The sequence below is a fragment of the Camellia sinensis genome, chromosome 12 (assembly GCF_055761805.1).
Source record: "Camellia sinensis isolate YWXY chromosome 12, ASM5576180v1, whole genome shotgun sequence".
Lineage (NCBI taxonomy): Eukaryota > Viridiplantae > Streptophyta > Magnoliopsida > Ericales > Theaceae > Camellia > Camellia sinensis.
In genome coordinates, this window is record NC_138972.1 from 86,771,522 (window position 1) to 86,789,234 (window position 17,713).

Here is a 17,713-nt window from a genome sequence, read left to right on the forward strand (position 1 = left end):
CACACTAACACTTCGTTTGCTAATTATATATTTTATTTAAAAAATTAAAAAATAATTATAAATTGTCACATCATTTTATCTATTTTTTACATATCTTTTAATAAAAATTTTAAAAATTACTAAAATACTATGTTCTTAAATGAGGCTTAAAATTATGATTGTAAAACTAAACCAAACTAATACTCCATTTTTGGTTACAGCAATACTTGGTAGGTTGAATTTTCATAGTTCAAATGACTTACCTATCTAAAAATAACATTCAGTGTGTTTGGTTTGAGTTTTCTAGATTAAATTTTTTGAAAACTAATTTTTTTGATTTTTGTATTTTTTTATTTTTAGTGAATATTTTTTAAATTTTAAACATTTTTTTTTATTTTTTTAGATGCACCTTACTTAGATATATCTAAAAAATAAAAAATTTGTGAAAAAATATTTTAAAAAATTAATAAATACATTAAAATATAAAAAATATACTGAATTATTATATTTTTGGTATTTAGTGAATTTTTAAAGATTTTTTTTACAATTTGTTTACTATGTTAGGTGTGTCTAAAAAATAAAAAAAATTACTTAAAACATTAAAAAAAATTAATAAAAACAAAAAAACATGAAAAATAAGAAAATAAAATTTTTTGAAAAATATTTTTTAAAAAATAGAAACAAGTAAAATGATTATTTTTAGAACAAAATGATATCATTTTGATACCTTCCAACTATTTAAGCTACACAAATGTGAGGTACCAAACAAATATTTTTTATTTTTTATTTTTGTTGCGTGAGATCCGGACAGACAGTACGCCATTTTGTACTTTCGGCGCCCTTTTCCGATCACCACACCTCTCTCTCTCGATCTTCACGGCCTCGCATGCTTTTCATATCTCTGCAAAATTAGGGTTTTTACTCTCTTCTCCTCCAAAAACTCCATAATCATCTCAGCTTCTGAGCCCTACTTTTGAATCTCGGTCTCTCTCCCTTCTCTTTTTTCATTCAACTTAGGGTTTACAGATCTAAACCACTCTCGCTTGAAGTTCTCGCCTCGACGCCTGTGTATATATATATATATATATATATATTCAGTATGTTTTGGAAATTCACAGGTCTCTCTGCTTCTTCACCGGTAAGTGATTCCCCAGCTCCAAATGCTAATGCCACTCGTTCTTTGCATTTGTTGCTTCGGTTTTGTTTTGTGCAATTCAATTGGATTGTAAGCATAGTTGAAGCTTAAAATTTTTCGATTAATTTTATTTATTTATTTATTTGTGTAATTGTGTTAGTTGTCTCGTTGCTGAGAATTGCGATATGATGCACTAAAAACAATTGGTTTACTCTACATATGTCTATATATGATAGGTTATTGATAAAGTGAATTTTTTGGTCCTGATAGTTGGTGTTTCAGTGTTTGAAAATTGATGGTTCATTAAACTCAGCATTTGGTGGTTGTTGGCTTTCCTAACTGGTTGATCTTTATTTTCCGTTGTTCATGGTTTTTCGTTCAGGTCGAGTCAATATTAGACAAGGAAAATTTCACATTGGAAGAGCTTCTGGATGAAGAAGAGATAATCCAAGAATGCAAGGGTTTAAACAGCCGTCTCATTAATTTGTAATTTATTTACTCTGTATAACTTTGGTTTCACATGATCTTATATTATAAGTGAATACATTTTGATCGGTCACTTACTTTTGGCTGTCATCTTGTTTTTTCCACTGATTTATAGTTGTAAAATAATTATGAAACAAATCAGAGCCTTTTGATCCTTGGAAGTCTGTACTTGATAGAGTGTGTTGATTTTTCTTAGTAATGCATAAGTTGATTCTTCAAGATACTTATAAAATAAATATTTTCCCAGTTTGCGAGACAGAGCCCAAGTGGAGCAGTTACTGCGGTATATTGTTGAAGAGCCTCCAGAGGATGCTGAAAGCAAACGAACCTTCAAGTACGTTATTGTGCCTTAATCGAAATGGAAAAATAAATTGTTGTCTCTCTCTCTCTCTCTCTATATATATATATATATATATATATTTATGTATATACTTGAATGTTCATGCTGTAATTGTCTCAAGGTAAATATATTAATTGCTTCTTGAATTTATTTCATTATATAGGTTTCCTTTCATCTCATGTGAGATATTTACATGTGAAATTGATGTCATTTTGAAGACCTTAGTTGAGGAAGTAGAGGTACCTGCTTAATTATTGTAAACAAGCAATTGCACTTCATAACTAGTTCTGACATTAATCGTACCAGTTTAGTATTCTAATGTTGTATGCTTGTCTCATTGCAGCTAATGAATTTACTTTTCTCCTTTTTGGAACCAAATCGTACACATAGTGCTTTGCTGGCTGGGTATTTCAGCAAGGTATAATTTGGTTATGTTAAATTCACCTCATGTCATATTTCTTGGCCGATGTTTGTGTCCAATTTGTGTATTGGATAAAGCCAGTAGCTTTATTTTACTTGTCATGTCACTGCAGGTTGTTATATGCCTGATGATGCGGAAGACGGTTCCACTTATGAATTATGTTCAAGTAAGTAAACCCTTCAAATTATATTTGTGGCCTTTTTTTGGTTGGGGGGGGGGGGTACACATCCAGAATTTGATTTCCTCTTCCATTGCACATTTTAGGAATTCTCTCTTCAGTCATACTAATTTGTGTTGCCTTTTTCCATTAATGGGTGCTATTGGATGTTGAGATCTATTTTTGATATCTGCACTCTATCGCAAGCTCTAGAATGGATGATATTTCCCATCTACGACGACTTTATTGATGCAATTTGATGGTTTGTAGAGATTACTGACTCAAAATTGCTATTCATTTGTAATTTAGGCATTATCACAATACCACTGAGTTGATGTAATTTACCCCTTGTTTATTCTCTCAACTCGAAGGTGTCTCAACTCAATACAAGAATTACATTCTTTACCGTCCAAATTGTTGTGCTAGGGTTCCATAGAATATCTTACCAGCTATGATACAAATACATGGATGCTTGCATCAGGTTGATAATGGGCATGTGTCAAGGTGAGCTTACCAAAGGCAGGCTTGTAATGTATGCCATGTTTGCTCAATAATGTTGTCTTATTTCTCTGGCATAATGTTTCATATGCTTGGGAAGTCACGATTTGAAATATCACAAAATAAGCTTCTCATTGAATTTGACTTGTCCGAAATGAGGGAATGGGTAATTGTACTTGCACCACACTTTTATCTCACTACACACACTATTTTCATTCATTTATTTATTTATTACAATCCTACCCTCATCTAAAATATTACCTAAAGCTACTCAAAACTCAAAATCAACTAAACCCTAGCTTTTCAATCCACCCACCCTTCACCACCATCTCCACTGGCCACCACCCCTACCGCCGGCACCATCGCTCAGTTCCTAGCTCTAAGGTCTTCTAAGTAAAGAGTTGAGTTTGAGTGTAACTTTTGCATGCCAAGAGCATATATTCATGTCACAATGAAATGGTAGTCGTAGTTTTTACTGGCCATGAATGCTTTTTATAACTGTCTATGTTCATTTTTTGTTGTATTCCTTGAACTTCTTTTAATTCATATCTTCACTGGTTTTCTACAGGCCCATCAGGATGTGTTTCACCAATTGGTTGATTTGATTGGTATCACTTCCATCATGGAGGTTAGAAACAAAGATTTGGTGTAAACAATTTCTGGTTTGCTCTCTTTAAGATCTTGCATAGAATTTGTGAATTGTACTTGATTGGATTTTATATGGATTGGAATTTTGATTTGCATTTGCAATCCTCTCTACTAATGATCTCTTTACCACAGGTTTTGATTCGACTTGTAGGTGCTGATGACCATTTTTATCCCAATTCTCTGGATGTGATGCAGTGGTTAGCTAATAGCGATTTACTAGAAATGATTGTGGATAAACTGAGTCCATCTGTAAGTGAAAAAGTTGAAATAGTAGTTTATATTTTAGGTAAAATTATTCTCTGTAGCTAATGGGTCATTTTTACAAGTTTGAATTCATTCAAATTTATGTATCTGGTCGCAGTATAGCATCAGTCTCCTTCATTTATATTTTTTGATACCTCGCAATTCATTGCCTTTAGTGTTATCAAATGAATAATGAATTTCTAAGACAGTTTCTGATTTGAATATTATTGCATGTTTTGCCTGCCGTTGGCGAAGGAAGGAGCCTTTATGCATATATATATATATATATTTGAGCCTTTTTGATTTTGTCATTCCTGTAGTTTATAGGTGATTTTTACATGCCTGTGGATATTTAGTGCCTGGGCTTTGGCCTTCTTGAGTGTGCAGGGTTTGCTTCCTCAAGGTTCTTTTGATAGTTTATGATATTTTTGCTAATATAAAAAAAGGAGCTTTAATGCCTCATCTTCCTTGGATTGAGTGGGAAGCCAAGAAATGTTCCTCTAGAAGTGTGTTTGTAAGATTGCCATGGCTCTTTGATGGTTCTGAAATTGTGCAATGTGAATATTGGAAACCATTTTTCAAGTTGATTTTAGTACATGTTATGTTGACTCCTTTTGTGGCTTTCTTGTCCACCACTTATCCACAAATATGTTTATGATGTTGTAGCCTTGTTTTGGCATGAAGATGTAGTTACAATTTTTATCACCCTGATTGTTTGCTTTTGGCATTTGTGTTGAAATGGTTGCTCAGTATAGTTTTTGTGCGTGAAGTGTAATTTTCAGTTCATTAGGTTTTGCATGTTTTACAACAATTCATGTGATTAGTTTCTTAAAATGGAACAGAGTTCTCCTGAAGTCCATGCTAACGCAGCAGAAACTTTATGTGCTATAACTCGTAATGCGTCGTCAGCTCTTGCTGCTAAACTTTCTAGCCCAAGGTTTGTAGGGTTTTAGTTTTTTATTTCATTAGAATTAATTTTTGCTCTCTAGTTTGCTTTGTTTAATATAGGCCTTTCAAATGGTTTTGATATTTTTTTTGTTTATATGCAGTTTTGTCGGAAGGATATTTGGTCATGCGCTGGAAGACTCAAATTCAAAATCAGCTCTTGTCTACTCATTCTCTGTGTGTATTTCTTTGTTAGATCCAAAACGATCAATTCCTTCTTCCTTGTTTTATTCCATCCGAAGTCAACAGATGTACGAGTCATTGTCCCCTGCTAATCCCGATACTGTTGGTGCAATGCTGCCCAAGCTTGGTAAGTATGTAATTTAATTTGCCTGTATTTCTTGTGATGTCAGTTTTGTTAACTTCTTCAGTTAGATTTATATTCTCTACCTACATTGAATACGTAGAATATTAATTATGGCAATGGTATGTGCACAAATTAGATGCTTATTTGCATGTCACAAGTGCATTTGAGATTACTTTGCTTCGTTTATGGGATAATTTATCCAAAACAAATTATTTATCTGCCTCCCTTTGTTGACACAAACATGAAATAATTGGGCCTTGCGGATTACTGATCCAACCCGCTCACCCGCAACCTACCTTCTACAACACCTCCAAACACCAAATCTGGAAGATGAGCTCTTTTTACTCTTTTGCTACAACCCTTTTAAATTAAGTCATTTTGGATTTAGGCCACTTAATTCGTGCAGGTGAGGAGGATCAGTTCGTGAATTGGCGAATTGTACAGAAAAAGGGTCAAAATCACAAATTTATTTGGTTAAATTCTAGAATTAACAAACGAATTCTGTTTCAATCAATTGGTGACCGCTACGTAGTGATAAATCTCGCCACATCACTCCCGCGGAACAAATGGAAGCTGCTGATCACTCGCAGAATGAATGGAAAGCTGCTCCTGCTGAGGATTGAATGTGTAACTTTGAGGGAAAGAAAAATAACATTGCCACTAGGCTACTTCATAATTCTTATCTGAATGGTTGATGTTTTTTATTTATTATAACATTACCAAACCAAACCAAACCAAACCAAACCAAACTAAGCCTTAAGTCCTAAGTCCCATCAAATGAGGTCAGTTACATACATCCTTCTTCTCCACGTGGCTCTATCAAATGCCATTTCGTTAGTCAAATTAAGTAGATGTATATCTCTATTTATAATGCTAGCCAACGTTAATTTAGGTCTGCCTAGTCTCCTAACACTACCATTTACCGTCACTGTATCGCATCACTTCACTACTGCCTCTATTGGTTTCCGTTGAATATGACCAAACCATCTTAATCAATTCTTTCTCAACTTATCTTCTAGCGGTGCTATTTCTACCCATTCCCGAATACACTCATTCCTAATTCTGTCTTGTCTAGTCTTGCTATATATCTACTTTAGCATCTTCATCTCAGCAACACTCATCTTATCTACATGTTGTTTCTTGGTTGCCCAACACTCCGTCCCATAAAATATCACTGGTTTAATAGCCGTTCTATAAAACTTATCTTTTAGTTTAGTGGGTATTTGTTTATCGCACAGTATCCCAAACGCACTTCTGCACTCAAGCCATCCCGCTTGAACCCTATGGGACACATCCGCATCAATCTCCCCCGCCATTGTGATCATCATCCTAAATAACGAAAATGTTCACTCTTAAACAGTTATTGGTTCTCAATTTTCACTTCTCCTCTGCTTTCATTGTTACTTTTACTAAATTTAAACTCCATGGACTCTGTCTTAGTTTTGCTTATTCGGAATCCTTTAGATTCAAGTATTTTTCTCCAAATCTCCAACTTTGTGTTAACTCCTTCTCTAGTCTCATCCACTAATACAATATCATTTGCAAAAAGTATACACCATGGCACGTTATCCTGAATTTATAACATTAACATATACAAATTACATTTCAATACTGATTGTAGTCACTTTTATGAAAACATTAATTCAAGAAAAATTATAAAAACTTGATATTGTGTATAACACATATATGAATGTGTATTTGTGTGTACATAGACAATCTGGAGGTGCTCCCACTCTTTGGATATTTTAAAGAATGGCACTCCCGCTCCTGCATCACGAATCGGTTACTTAGCTTCGTATGAGGCATTGAAAAAAATACTCATTTAAGCACATTTAAATGCTGCTAGTTATTGACCTCTTGCTCATCAATGGTATTTGGTTTTTTTGGTGGCACATGGTATCAATCCTGATGCTTGGTAGCTGTGGAGATTGTATGACCTACTTAAATTCAATGGAAAATGATTCTACTTCTTAATTGTTGCAATGGGCACTGGTAGAATTGAATCCCCCATACTGCTGCTTTCAAGTGCATTGAAACCACTGTGTGCATGATTTGGTAGTTTGGCGTGCAGTGACAAATTATTTTATTTGTTGCTTTACTCAGCAGTGGTCATAAGCATTGTGCATCTGGCATGCAGGTGATTTGCTGATGCTGTTGAATGTTTCATCTGACGAGAAGATTTTACCTACAACATATGGTGAATTGAGGCCTCCTCTCGGGAAGCATCGTCTCAAGGTTGGTTCCTCTTCCAACAATACCAGTTATAATTTTATATCTTTTCCACTTATAGGTGTACATTTGTCTCTGAAACTAACATAATGATGAGATGACGATATTTATGGAACTCATCTCAAAATTAAATTAACAGACTGTGCTCTTGAATTACTAAATCCCACTGTCATGGTTTAATAATTCGTCTGGACTCTGGAGTGTTCAAAATTGGTCCAGGCTCAGTAGATGATGATTTTCGCTGACTTGTATTTGTTTTGCACTTCTAGAAGACTTTATCATTTTTAACTCTCAATGTTCTTTCTTTTTTTGAATAATTCATTCTTTTGACTCTCCTGCTCTTATTCTAAAGTTTTACATTACCTTTCAGATTGTGGAGTTCATTGCTGTGCTAATGAAAACTGGCAATGAAGTTGCCGAGAAGGAATTGGTCAGCTCAGGGACAATTCAGAGAATCCTTGATCTCTTCTTTGAGTAAGTGTTATTGCGTCTTTTTGTGATTATGAATGGTTGTGAGTCGAAAACGTTGATGGATCAAAAAAGACTTGGCCTTTTCTTGATTGAAATGTCATGACATTTTTCCTAATTTTCACCAAACATACATATTGTTTACATTAGTATTATTTTGATTGATGCAGGTACCCATTCAATAATTCATTGCATCATCATGTGGAGAGTATTATACTTTCATGCTTGGAGAGCAAGAATAGTACAATTGTTGATCATCTTCTCCAAGAGTGTAGTTTGATTGGAAAAATTCTCCAGTCAGATAAACATCCCATTCTTTTGAGTGACCTAAATCAGGTAGATAGAAGCATTCTTCTAGTGAAGAGGGTCCATTCTTTGGTAGTATTTTCCTGTAGAGTTGTATGTGTCACACAATGCTGGTTCTCTTAATCCTTCTTATCCAGTGGTGATTATAATTAACTTGAGACAGAAAACTCCAAACAAACATTCAACTTCAATTGTCTATTTTTTATATGATATGAAATGGATAAATTTCCTAGGAAGTTCTTTCAGTTTATGTGATAGCATCTGTTTAGTATCATACTCAAAAAATTGCTTCCTTGAGATTGCATCTGTGATATTGTGAATATCTTAATTAATTATGCAGCCAACTTTACCTGCTGCTGGGAAATGGACACCACGGGCAGGAAACCTAGGACACATTACACGGATATCTAATAAGCTTGTTCAACTTGGAAACAGCGACAAATTTATTCAGGCATTTCTTCAGGTGGGTGACAGGCTGGACAAGTTATGTTTTATATACCTTTATTTGAGTTTTGACTTATTATAACAAATTCTTTTATGTTTTGACATTTTTTTCTGAGATTTGAATTTTGAGAAGAGCACTAAGGTATTATACAGATAGTTTGATGGATAGTTATTTTTGGTTAACAAATTGGGAAAAATCAATTTCAGCAGATTCTTTTCTCTTGGAAAGGCTGTTTAAAAGTTAATCATGTTAGGGCATTTAATGACTAATCATCTTAAATTTTGATCGTATTCAAGCACTCCTTTTCTTATGTTATCATGAAATTAGCATTTTTTCATTCTCTAAACAAGCCAAAATAACATGGTAGCTTTCTTCGGGACATAAATTCCAATTCAAGTCATGATGGAACATGAAGTTTCTTGTGTACATCTTTAAATTTTATAAATAGATTTAATGTAATGCAGGGCAGCAGTTAATATTGCAACGCAATTGCTTGTTAATGAAGTTTGTGAATTTATGAGGGGCTGTATTTGCTAACAGAATAGAATTGTTAAAGAAATGGTTTGCTACAATACCCTAACTCTGCTGTGTATGCACGATCTGAGTGTATATCAGGATCATGATCACCGTAGTAGCAATGTAGTTGTACCTACAATATGTGAGAAAGATACATATTGAAATGCCATGGATCTGGATCGTATTGTGTGATACATCTTCATATCTAGATGATACTGACGACCCTGGAAGACATCAATTTTCTGTAAGCTACATGATCACAAAATTCATATATTCATCATCTTGATTTTTTACTCCCTCCTAATGCGACTATAACAGGGGTATATTAATATCCAAATGATTATTGTTGATTGTCAATTAAGTATGACTTACTTGATAAGGTCTCAATTTCCTTCTTTTCATTACAATTGGTTCTTGTAAAAGCCTGCTTGAAGTGGTTCTCCTGTATCTTGAATCTAACATTGGTATGATAGAGAGATTGAATTTTCTTATGTTGGCTAAACTGAGCAAGTATACTTTTGTTTGTTCTGTTGAATGGAGGACACATCTCTCAACTGAGATAAAATCTCACTTGTGCTTTCCAGGAAAATAGCGAATGGAATGATTGGCAAACTACTGTTTTACAGGAGCGTAATATTGTGGAAAATGTCTACAGATGGGCTTGCGGGTATGCTTATGGTTGTGCTTTAATGCATAGTGTGATTAGGATGTCAGTGCACAGTACAGGATGATGCTTGTTGCTCTGATGAAACTCAGCTCATCTGGTTGCTACTTTTTGCATCCAAAATATTTGAGGTTCATTGCACTTTATCATAAAAATAGGATAAGAGGGAAGGGGACATGGCTATTGGCAAGATTCAGTAGTAAAATTCTGATATCCCACATTACTAAACTAAAAAAATCCCCACCATCGTTGCATTTTCTGTGTTTGTTCCCTTTTGTAGCCTGCTCCCAATATTTGTTGGCCTGTTTTACTTCCTGATAATTATTTATTTTCTTTCTTTTTGATGTACAGGCGCCCAACTGCATTGCAAGATAGGACAAGGGATAGTGATGAGGATGATCTTCATGACAGAGATTTTGATGTAGCAGCTTTAGCAAATAATCTTAGCCAAGCATTTAGATACTCGATGTATGATAATGAGGATGCTGAGGAGGTATTAGTGGACTCTATTGTATGTTTTTCTTACAATGCCTTTCTTTTTGTTGACAGACTCGTTAGATACTATAAATTTATCCTTGCCATTGGTTGCAGGGCAATGGGGCTCTTGATCGAGTTGATGAGGTAATAGTTTTTTCTTTTCTTTTTTTTTTCTCCACCCTTTCAAATCTATGGTCTTTTCTCCCTCTGATTCAATTGAAAATAAACTGAAGGCTGGTTAATATGAATCTGCATTATTGAATTGGAGGCAGCATACTTTGCATAAGAACTCTTTCAGCTGTCCTTCTGTATATTAGACTGAGGTGACTTATTTTCATTTACGAAAATGCAGGATGTCTACTTTGATGATGAGTCTGCTGAAGTTGTGATATCGTCTCTCAGGCTAGGCGATGACCAGGGGAGGTGAGTTTTTTCTTTTGGTATGGACTTTGTATCGAGGAATGGAGCCTCAATTAGTTGATTTGTTCTTAGCTTGCAAACAGGATAGTTGTTTGCATAATTTCCTCTATTGGTTGTTCTTACCAGTCATAGTGGATTACATGTTGCCCAAGATTTTGAGGAATATTGTCATGATTTCTCTTCTGCATTCTTTGCAAACCGTCTGCCATATCTTCCCACAGTCGGACAGAGATTGAATGTCAGCTTGAAAATGTGCATTCATGTTGTCTTTGATGTCTTGAATACCTAGAAAAAATTATATGAGGGAGGAAAAAATGTAGGAGTACATAAAAAAAAACCAAACCTATGAACTGATAGATGAGTTCAAAATATTTATTCAGCTCCAGGGACCCTATCTGTTTAAGTGTTTTTAAGTGAAAAATGTGTTTTGACCACAGAGGTTGGCAAAATTTAAGCATTTTTTAAGCTGGCTGGTTTCTGACACCTACCTGTTGAAACAGGAAATGAATGGCTTTATATCAATACATTCAGCATGTCTCAGTCTGTCACAGTCAGTCACAGTCACACTTGTGAGATGACACCTATTATTGGTATTGACATAACAGTTTTATTCCCTACGTTGCTGCAGTTTGTTCACGAATTCCAACTGGTTTGCTTTCCAAGACAACAGAATTGGCGATGCAACTCTGAGGACATCCCCCACTAATGATACAATGGATGAGATCAACTTGAATGGAACATCAAGTAATGGTAACAGCAGTAGTGATGATGAGGTGGTGGTTGGAGAAGATGAGTTGTTGCCAGCTGAAAACAAAAGTTCTGCCAATGTTGGTACATTGAGTTCCACCTCCAATGTCTTGAACGGATTTGCTGGAAACAATTCCATAAATAGGGAAGACCTGGTCCTGGACAATGACGAGGCAAGTGCTTCTGGTGATATGGGTTTCTTCCGATTTGAGACGCCAGAAAATGAGGACCTATTTGAAGACAGGCCTATACCTGAATGGGTGGGATGGGGGGATTCATTGGATTTTCATGTTCGAGGATCAAGTGTGAATCCATTTGAAGATCCAGCCGACTCTAGCGTTGAGACAGAAGCATTGCATGTTAGTTCTCCATCAAGTGGTGAAATCATACCTAATGGCACGGCAATTGCCATGGACTTGGATGATAGACCTGTGGGATCTGATACAAGTCAGAGAGCTGCGACAGTACCGTCTTTGTTCGAAGAGGACGTTGAATTTGTTGGGGTGGAATTAGAGGGCACTGAAAAGGCAATGGAACAGGCACTGAAGGAGGGGATTGTTGGGGAAGCTGGACCAATGAAGAGGAACGTTATCCCCAAGAAGCCAGAGAAGGTGAACGTCGATGAGAGTGGATCAGGGGTAAAAGAGTTCAATGACACGAACTATTGGAGAGTTGATCAAGAGGTTGCAGTTCTCGAGTAATGGTCAGTTGATCGTGTGAGAAATTTTGAACCCCTGGAAAGTTGGATGGGAAAGGCAAGGGGCTTATGAGGCAGAGATCATGGTTTTAAGTAATGGTATTGAAATGTGTCAGTATCAGTGATATGATCATATATTGGCTGATATTGGATGGTATCAACTAATATATTTGTGAATGTCGAAAGCTCAAAATCTCGTTACGGATCGGCTGATACAATAGGTAACTGCTGATATTTAAAACCATGGCTGAGATATGTACAGTATATTTTTGTTTCAAGTGGGCAAGTGGATGGTAGGCTATGTTGTGGTTGCTAGTGTTTATTTGTTGTCACAGTTGTTGTTTATTATTCATGGTTTTGTTTTCTTGCAGTTGTTGATTTATGGGTTTTTACCATTTCCTTCATAGTTCTCTCTTTCATTCTAGCAGAATTTATTCTCTTATTTATTTATTTGTGTTTTTTTAAACGGTCATGCTTGAGGGCCCGAGATTTCGGGGCTCGAATGCCCCGAAATTCCATTTCAAGTAAAAAAAAAAAAAAAAAAAAAGGAAAAAAGAAAGAAAAAAAAAAACAGTTTCCAAAAATGGAAATTAGGGGTATTAGGGGCAATTTTTTTAGGGCCACCAATCATTTTCCTTTTTTAAAATTTCCTAGATCAGTGGGTTGGGTGTCATGGTTATCAAAATCTCGATCTGGATCGTAGCATGGTTGGGGGAAATGATTTAGATCACACTATGATTTTAATAAGATTTTAAAGTGACCACGATTTACTCATAAAATTAAGTAATAAAATTGAGTAGAATAATATTACGTTCTCAATTCTATTATGAACCCGATCTTATTAATTTTTTTTTTTTTATTTATTATATATATATATATATATGTATATAATTATATAAGAAATTTGATTATAAACTTTTCTACTAAATATCTCATCTAATTTATGTTAACATTAAAAATGCATTATATTTTAAAATTATTGAAGATATATTATGGATAATTTTTCATCTATTTTTTACATTGAAAATAAAATATTAGGATTCTTTATCCGATTTTACACTTAGATATCTTATCTAGATTTCGATTTAAACAATCTTGGTGAGAGTAGTTATTATGAGAGGACTTGCATGGGTATGGCTGGATTTAGAATATGTGGAGTGGCTTTTTAATTAAAGTATGAGATTAAAAAAATAACATATTTAGGTTTTATTTTTATTTTTATTTTTTATAAGAAGTAATTTTGTTGGCTTTTCAAATTTTTTTTATTTGACTTTTTGCTAAAATAGCTCTTCCCAAAATGGACCTGTTACTTCAGCATAAAAAAATAACCCCAAAGGCTACAATAGATTTAGTTTGCAACTCGAGTACAATCTTCAAATGAGTTGAGAAAATTTTGAAGTTTGTTATCCTTGCTGTTAACCAGACTGAAAATTTAAACACAGAGTCTGAAAATTCATAAAACTCTTGGGAGTGGCCGAACTACAAAAGGCATAGAAATGTCATAGATAATAGCATAGCAAAAAACAAATCCCAAAAGCAGAGCCAAATCTGAATCACATACATGTTCCTTAATCATATGGTATTTGAATATATGCTGCATCACACACAAATGGGATATCGGCATACATCCCAGATAGGGCACACCTCATGCACTCCAGTACTGTGAAGAGGTAAGCAAATGCAACAGCGGTCCAAAAATGCATACCAATCTTACCCCAGTAAACAGCAAGTGGCATCCAACGGCTCACAGTCCCTATAACCTGCAACGCAATCTCCAACAGCATGCCCATCACCACATGAAACCTAAAAAAATGGGGCCATTCCTTTTTCCTCACCACGCCAAGGTATGCCACGAAGAAATATGCCATTAAGAACCAGCTTGGCAATCTCCCAATAGCTCCCAAAAATGGGTATGTCAAGAATTCGAAGTCTTCCAAGAATGGGTGGAGATGATATGCCGTTTCAGCATACATCCATGTCTCATGGAGTGGCATTAAATATGGGAGGCATGCTAGAGTTCTCCACCACCATCTTGGCTTCTTGGTCATTGCAGGGTATCGGAAACTGTATGGGACATCCTTGGATGCTCTTGGGGCTTTAAGAGATCGTTGCTGCCCAGGTAGCATGGGTATTGTATGCGATAAGCTACCTTGTTCGCCACTTAAAAGAGATGTTGATGCAGCGGCAAGATGCAGAAGAGTACTTTCTGCCATATGAAATTAAAAATGATGCACACAAAGTATATCAAGGAAAAAAACAAAATTGACAAGAACGAACTTGGTGCTTAGGAATGAGGCATATCGGTCTACATTAACAAATGTTTTATTATTATTATTTTTTAGAATTTTCTTGTTCATGGAGAAAGACTCATATAATGGTTATTTGTAGACATTTTATAATTCTATTTGCATTGACCAAAAAGATTGATGATGACATTCAACCTGATTATTGAAATTAACAATATGCCACATCCTAGCTACACATGAATTATGTATGTATATAGATGGATAGATAGATGGACAATTCCTAAGAACTGGTGTACCAAAATAATCTCAAGCCTTGATGACTCATAATTTGGATGCATAAAGCAGGCCAGACCTAATTAGATTACGGATTCTCCCTTTGAATCTCCCTCAAGACTAATCTAAGGAAATGAGGAAGATGTCACTTAGTTCTGGTAGTCAGTTCTCTTGGATCCCATTCCAAGGTCTTGAAGTTCAAATTAACAGCCTGAACACCATTTTCACATAAGGGGTAGCTGTAGGGTTAGTATAGAGTTAAGAAGAATGGACACTTCTAAGAATGTGATGTGTCCATGTTGGACTATTGTCAGACACCGCCACTCTTTTGTCACATCCGATGCTCTTTTTTCCTAGTCCATAGCTTAAAACAAAAAATCTTAATTTCAGACACGTGTTCAACACTCATTTTGCGATGCGCCTGTCACTTCTTGGCCATTTGCTAATGTATGATTTTCTAAGCATAAGAATTTGATACAAACTTCTCATACCCTTGAAAAATATATAATTATTGAGAATATCCTACAGAAATTTCACATAAAATTAAATGAAAAATGAAAAGACACGTGAATACATTAGCAGATGGCTTAAGAGAATGAAGAAAATGTCACAATTATATATGTTCACTATAGTTTCTTTGATTTTTAACTACAATGGGTATGTAGTCTAAAAATTGACGTAAGAGAATTAGATACAAAATTTATTTAGTACAAAATAATTATTTAAATTTGTATATATTATACACATATAACTATATAATATAATTTATTTATAATATCAAGATATAATTATTTGAGGTGTGTTCAAACCATATCCATTTCATACTTTTTTAGAATTTGCTATGTCGAGGTGTCCATGATGTGTCGTGGCTGTCTATGCTCCATAAGTATAGAGTGGTAGCACTCAATTTCTTCATCAATGAAATAACATTTAAGACGAGAAAAAGCCATATACACTTCCACACATCATCACAAACCATTCCAAGTATATAACTCCTTTTTGTTGATTTTCAAAAAATGTGGCCTCAATGAATAACACACAAGCAACAACTGGACAACGGCATTTACATACCTTTGGAAGACCGTAATTTTAGTTCTTGATAAGGTCCCCATGAACTCTTAATGCCAGAAAATGAAACTTTGCTAGGCAAACGATGGATGCTTGTAGAAGCCGAGTAATAGGACTTTGAGTTGCTTATTGCACTCCCCAAAACCAAGGAGCACCCATTTAGAATCATTTTGAGGCAATTGTAAAGACCTATATCATAACAAAATCATTAAAATCAAACAAACAAACATATGTACTAATCAACTTTTCAGCTCTCTATCAGCTATGCTGCGGCAAGTGATTTGGGTTTGGGTTAGGACTAAAAAAAGTACAAAAAATAAAATAAAATAAGCTAAATAAATTATAATCATTTTACTTTTTCTGTCGCAAAAAAGCCAAAAACCAAAAAATTCTTTCCAAACGGACAGGCTAATTTTTTTTTTTTTTTTTTCCAAAAAAACCCATGTTAACCAGGTTCATCTTGATAACAGAGATCATTCTTGATAAGAGGTATATTTTGCATGACCAAACTCATCACAGATGTGTATTTCAAGCAAAACCCTAACCCTAACCCTAACACAAATTGCAAGCAAAATCCCAAACCCTAACACATCACGAATTAAAGCCAAATCCCAAACCCTAACACAAATTGCAAGCAAAATCCAACCCCAAACACTCCCAATCGACTAATTTCTACAAAAATTGAAGCCAAACGTACACCCTAACTTTCCGATTTCAGGTTTACCTCAGATTCGCTGTCGCAGGCTGTCGTTCGTCCTCCGTCGTCGTTCGTCGTCCTCCGTCGTCCTCCCACGTCGTTCGTCCACCGTCTCGTCGTCCTTCGTACTCCTTCAAGAGACAGGTGAGTGAGGCGAGAGTGAAGAGATAGAGAGGAGAGAGAGGCGAGAGTGAGTGAATGAGAGGAATGAGGCGAGAGTGAGACTCAATTTGTTGAAGGTGGTTACATTCGAGCCCGAAATATTCGAGCTACGGATCATTAACGATCTACGACTTGCAAGACCCTCGTGATACGGTAGGAAAATGTATGTTAACTCAAATTTCGTGGTTCATAAGTGATTTAAATGGTCAAAACGACGTCGTTTTGACTATTTTTATGTTGTTCTGTACTCAAAACGACGTCGTTTTAGCCATTTAAGTCACTTTTAAACCACAAAATTTGAGTTACGTAACATTGTCAGAAACGGTATTAGTAACCAATCCTAGGGCCAGCTTCGATTTTTTTCAGGCCATAAGATTTTTTTTTTGGGGGGAGGGGGGGGGGTTAAATACAGTTTTTTTTTAATTTTATTTTTTAATTTGTTGTATCCACACAAAGTTTAATGCATCTATAATTACAAAAAATTTATATGCTAAAGTTAGCATAGATAAGTATTGAAGAAATCATTAAAAAAAAATCAAAAAAATATAAAATTGGATCTTGATACTTCATAATTTACCAAAATTCAATTTACAACAAGAAAGAAACACTAAACAAAATCTAAAAGCTACAATTTGGGAAGAGAGAGAGAGAGGACTTATCGGCGGCGGAGATAGGTGCCTTCGGAGGCTGTGGAGTCGCATAGAGAGAGGAGAGAGAGAGAGACAGTGAACCATGATGATAAGGGTTGGGATAGATAGGAAGGGTTTAAAACAATCGCGTAAAACGTCGTAGTTCTGATATTATTATAACTTAGAGAGAATTAAGAAATAAATAAATTAGAGCGTAGACAAAATAAATTTTGAAATAATGTAAGTAGACATGATCCATGTATGAATTTATGTAAGAAAGATATGTATTGTCATTATTTTAAAATTATTTTTTTTATTATTCATTTTTTTGATATTCTACTTCATATTTAAAAAAAAAAAAAATTCTTAAACTATAATTTGTAATTGTTGAAACCCTTAAACGTATATAGACAAAATAGTCATATATATATATATATAAAGATTATCAAAAGTTACATCAAATTAATTTAAAATTTATTTTAATTCTTTTAAGTTAACAAAATGTTAACT

The 17,713-nt window shown here is 34.8% G+C and overlaps 2 protein-coding genes across 6 annotated transcripts; one reads left to right on the forward strand and one right to left on the reverse strand.

Annotated features, from left to right (window-relative positions):
• The first annotated feature begins 742 nt into the window (after positions 1–742).
• Positions 743–12,498, forward strand: LOC114274526 (uncharacterized). Of its 4 annotated transcripts, XM_082899150.1 has the most exons (20): positions 747–1,117; positions 1,497–1,600; positions 1,848–1,934; positions 2,104–2,179; positions 2,284–2,358; positions 2,474–2,780; positions 2,890–3,022; positions 3,585–3,644; positions 3,797–3,913; positions 4,750–4,844; positions 4,957–5,162; positions 7,297–7,394; positions 7,759–7,862; positions 8,027–8,192; positions 8,503–8,625; positions 9,708–9,790; positions 10,139–10,280; positions 10,379–10,408; positions 10,617–10,687; positions 11,313–12,498. In XM_082899150.1, the coding sequence occupies exons 8-20, from the start codon at positions 3,639–3,641 to the stop codon at positions 12,130–12,132; spliced, it is 2,061 nt and encodes a 686-aa protein (XP_082755276.1). In that variant the 5' UTR covers positions 747–1,117; positions 1,497–1,600; positions 1,848–1,934; positions 2,104–2,179; positions 2,284–2,358; positions 2,474–2,780; positions 2,890–3,022; positions 3,585–3,638; the 3' UTR covers positions 12,133–12,498. The 4 variants fall into 4 exon arrangements, with proteins under 4 accessions (XP_028072268.2, XP_082755276.1, XP_082755278.1 ...); XM_028216467.2 differs by lacking the exon at positions 2,890–3,022 and having other exon boundaries at positions 743–1,117; positions 2,474–2,527; XM_082899152.1 differs by lacking the exons at positions 747–1,117; positions 1,497–1,600; positions 1,848–1,934; positions 2,104–2,179; positions 2,284–2,358 and having other exon boundaries at positions 2,763–2,780; positions 2,945–3,022.
• A 1,061-nt stretch (positions 12,499–13,559) lies between these two features.
• On the reverse strand, positions 13,560–16,726 carry TIC20-I (translocon at the inner envelope membrane of chloroplasts 20). 2 transcript variants are annotated; one of them, XM_028216471.2, is made up of 3 exons: positions 16,440–16,726; positions 15,719–15,904; positions 13,560–14,334 (listed from the first exon to the last, which is right to left on the reverse strand). In XM_028216471.2, exons 2-3 carry the CDS (start codon positions 15,882–15,884, stop codon positions 13,697–13,699), a joined length of 804 nt encoding a protein of 267 aa, XP_028072272.2. In that variant the 5' UTR covers positions 15,885–15,904; positions 16,440–16,726; the 3' UTR covers positions 13,560–13,696. The 2 variants fall into 2 exon arrangements, with proteins under 2 accessions (XP_028072272.2, XP_028072273.2); XM_028216472.2 differs by having other exon boundaries at positions 16,413–16,676.
• Between the last annotated feature and the right edge of the window lie 987 nt (positions 16,727–17,713).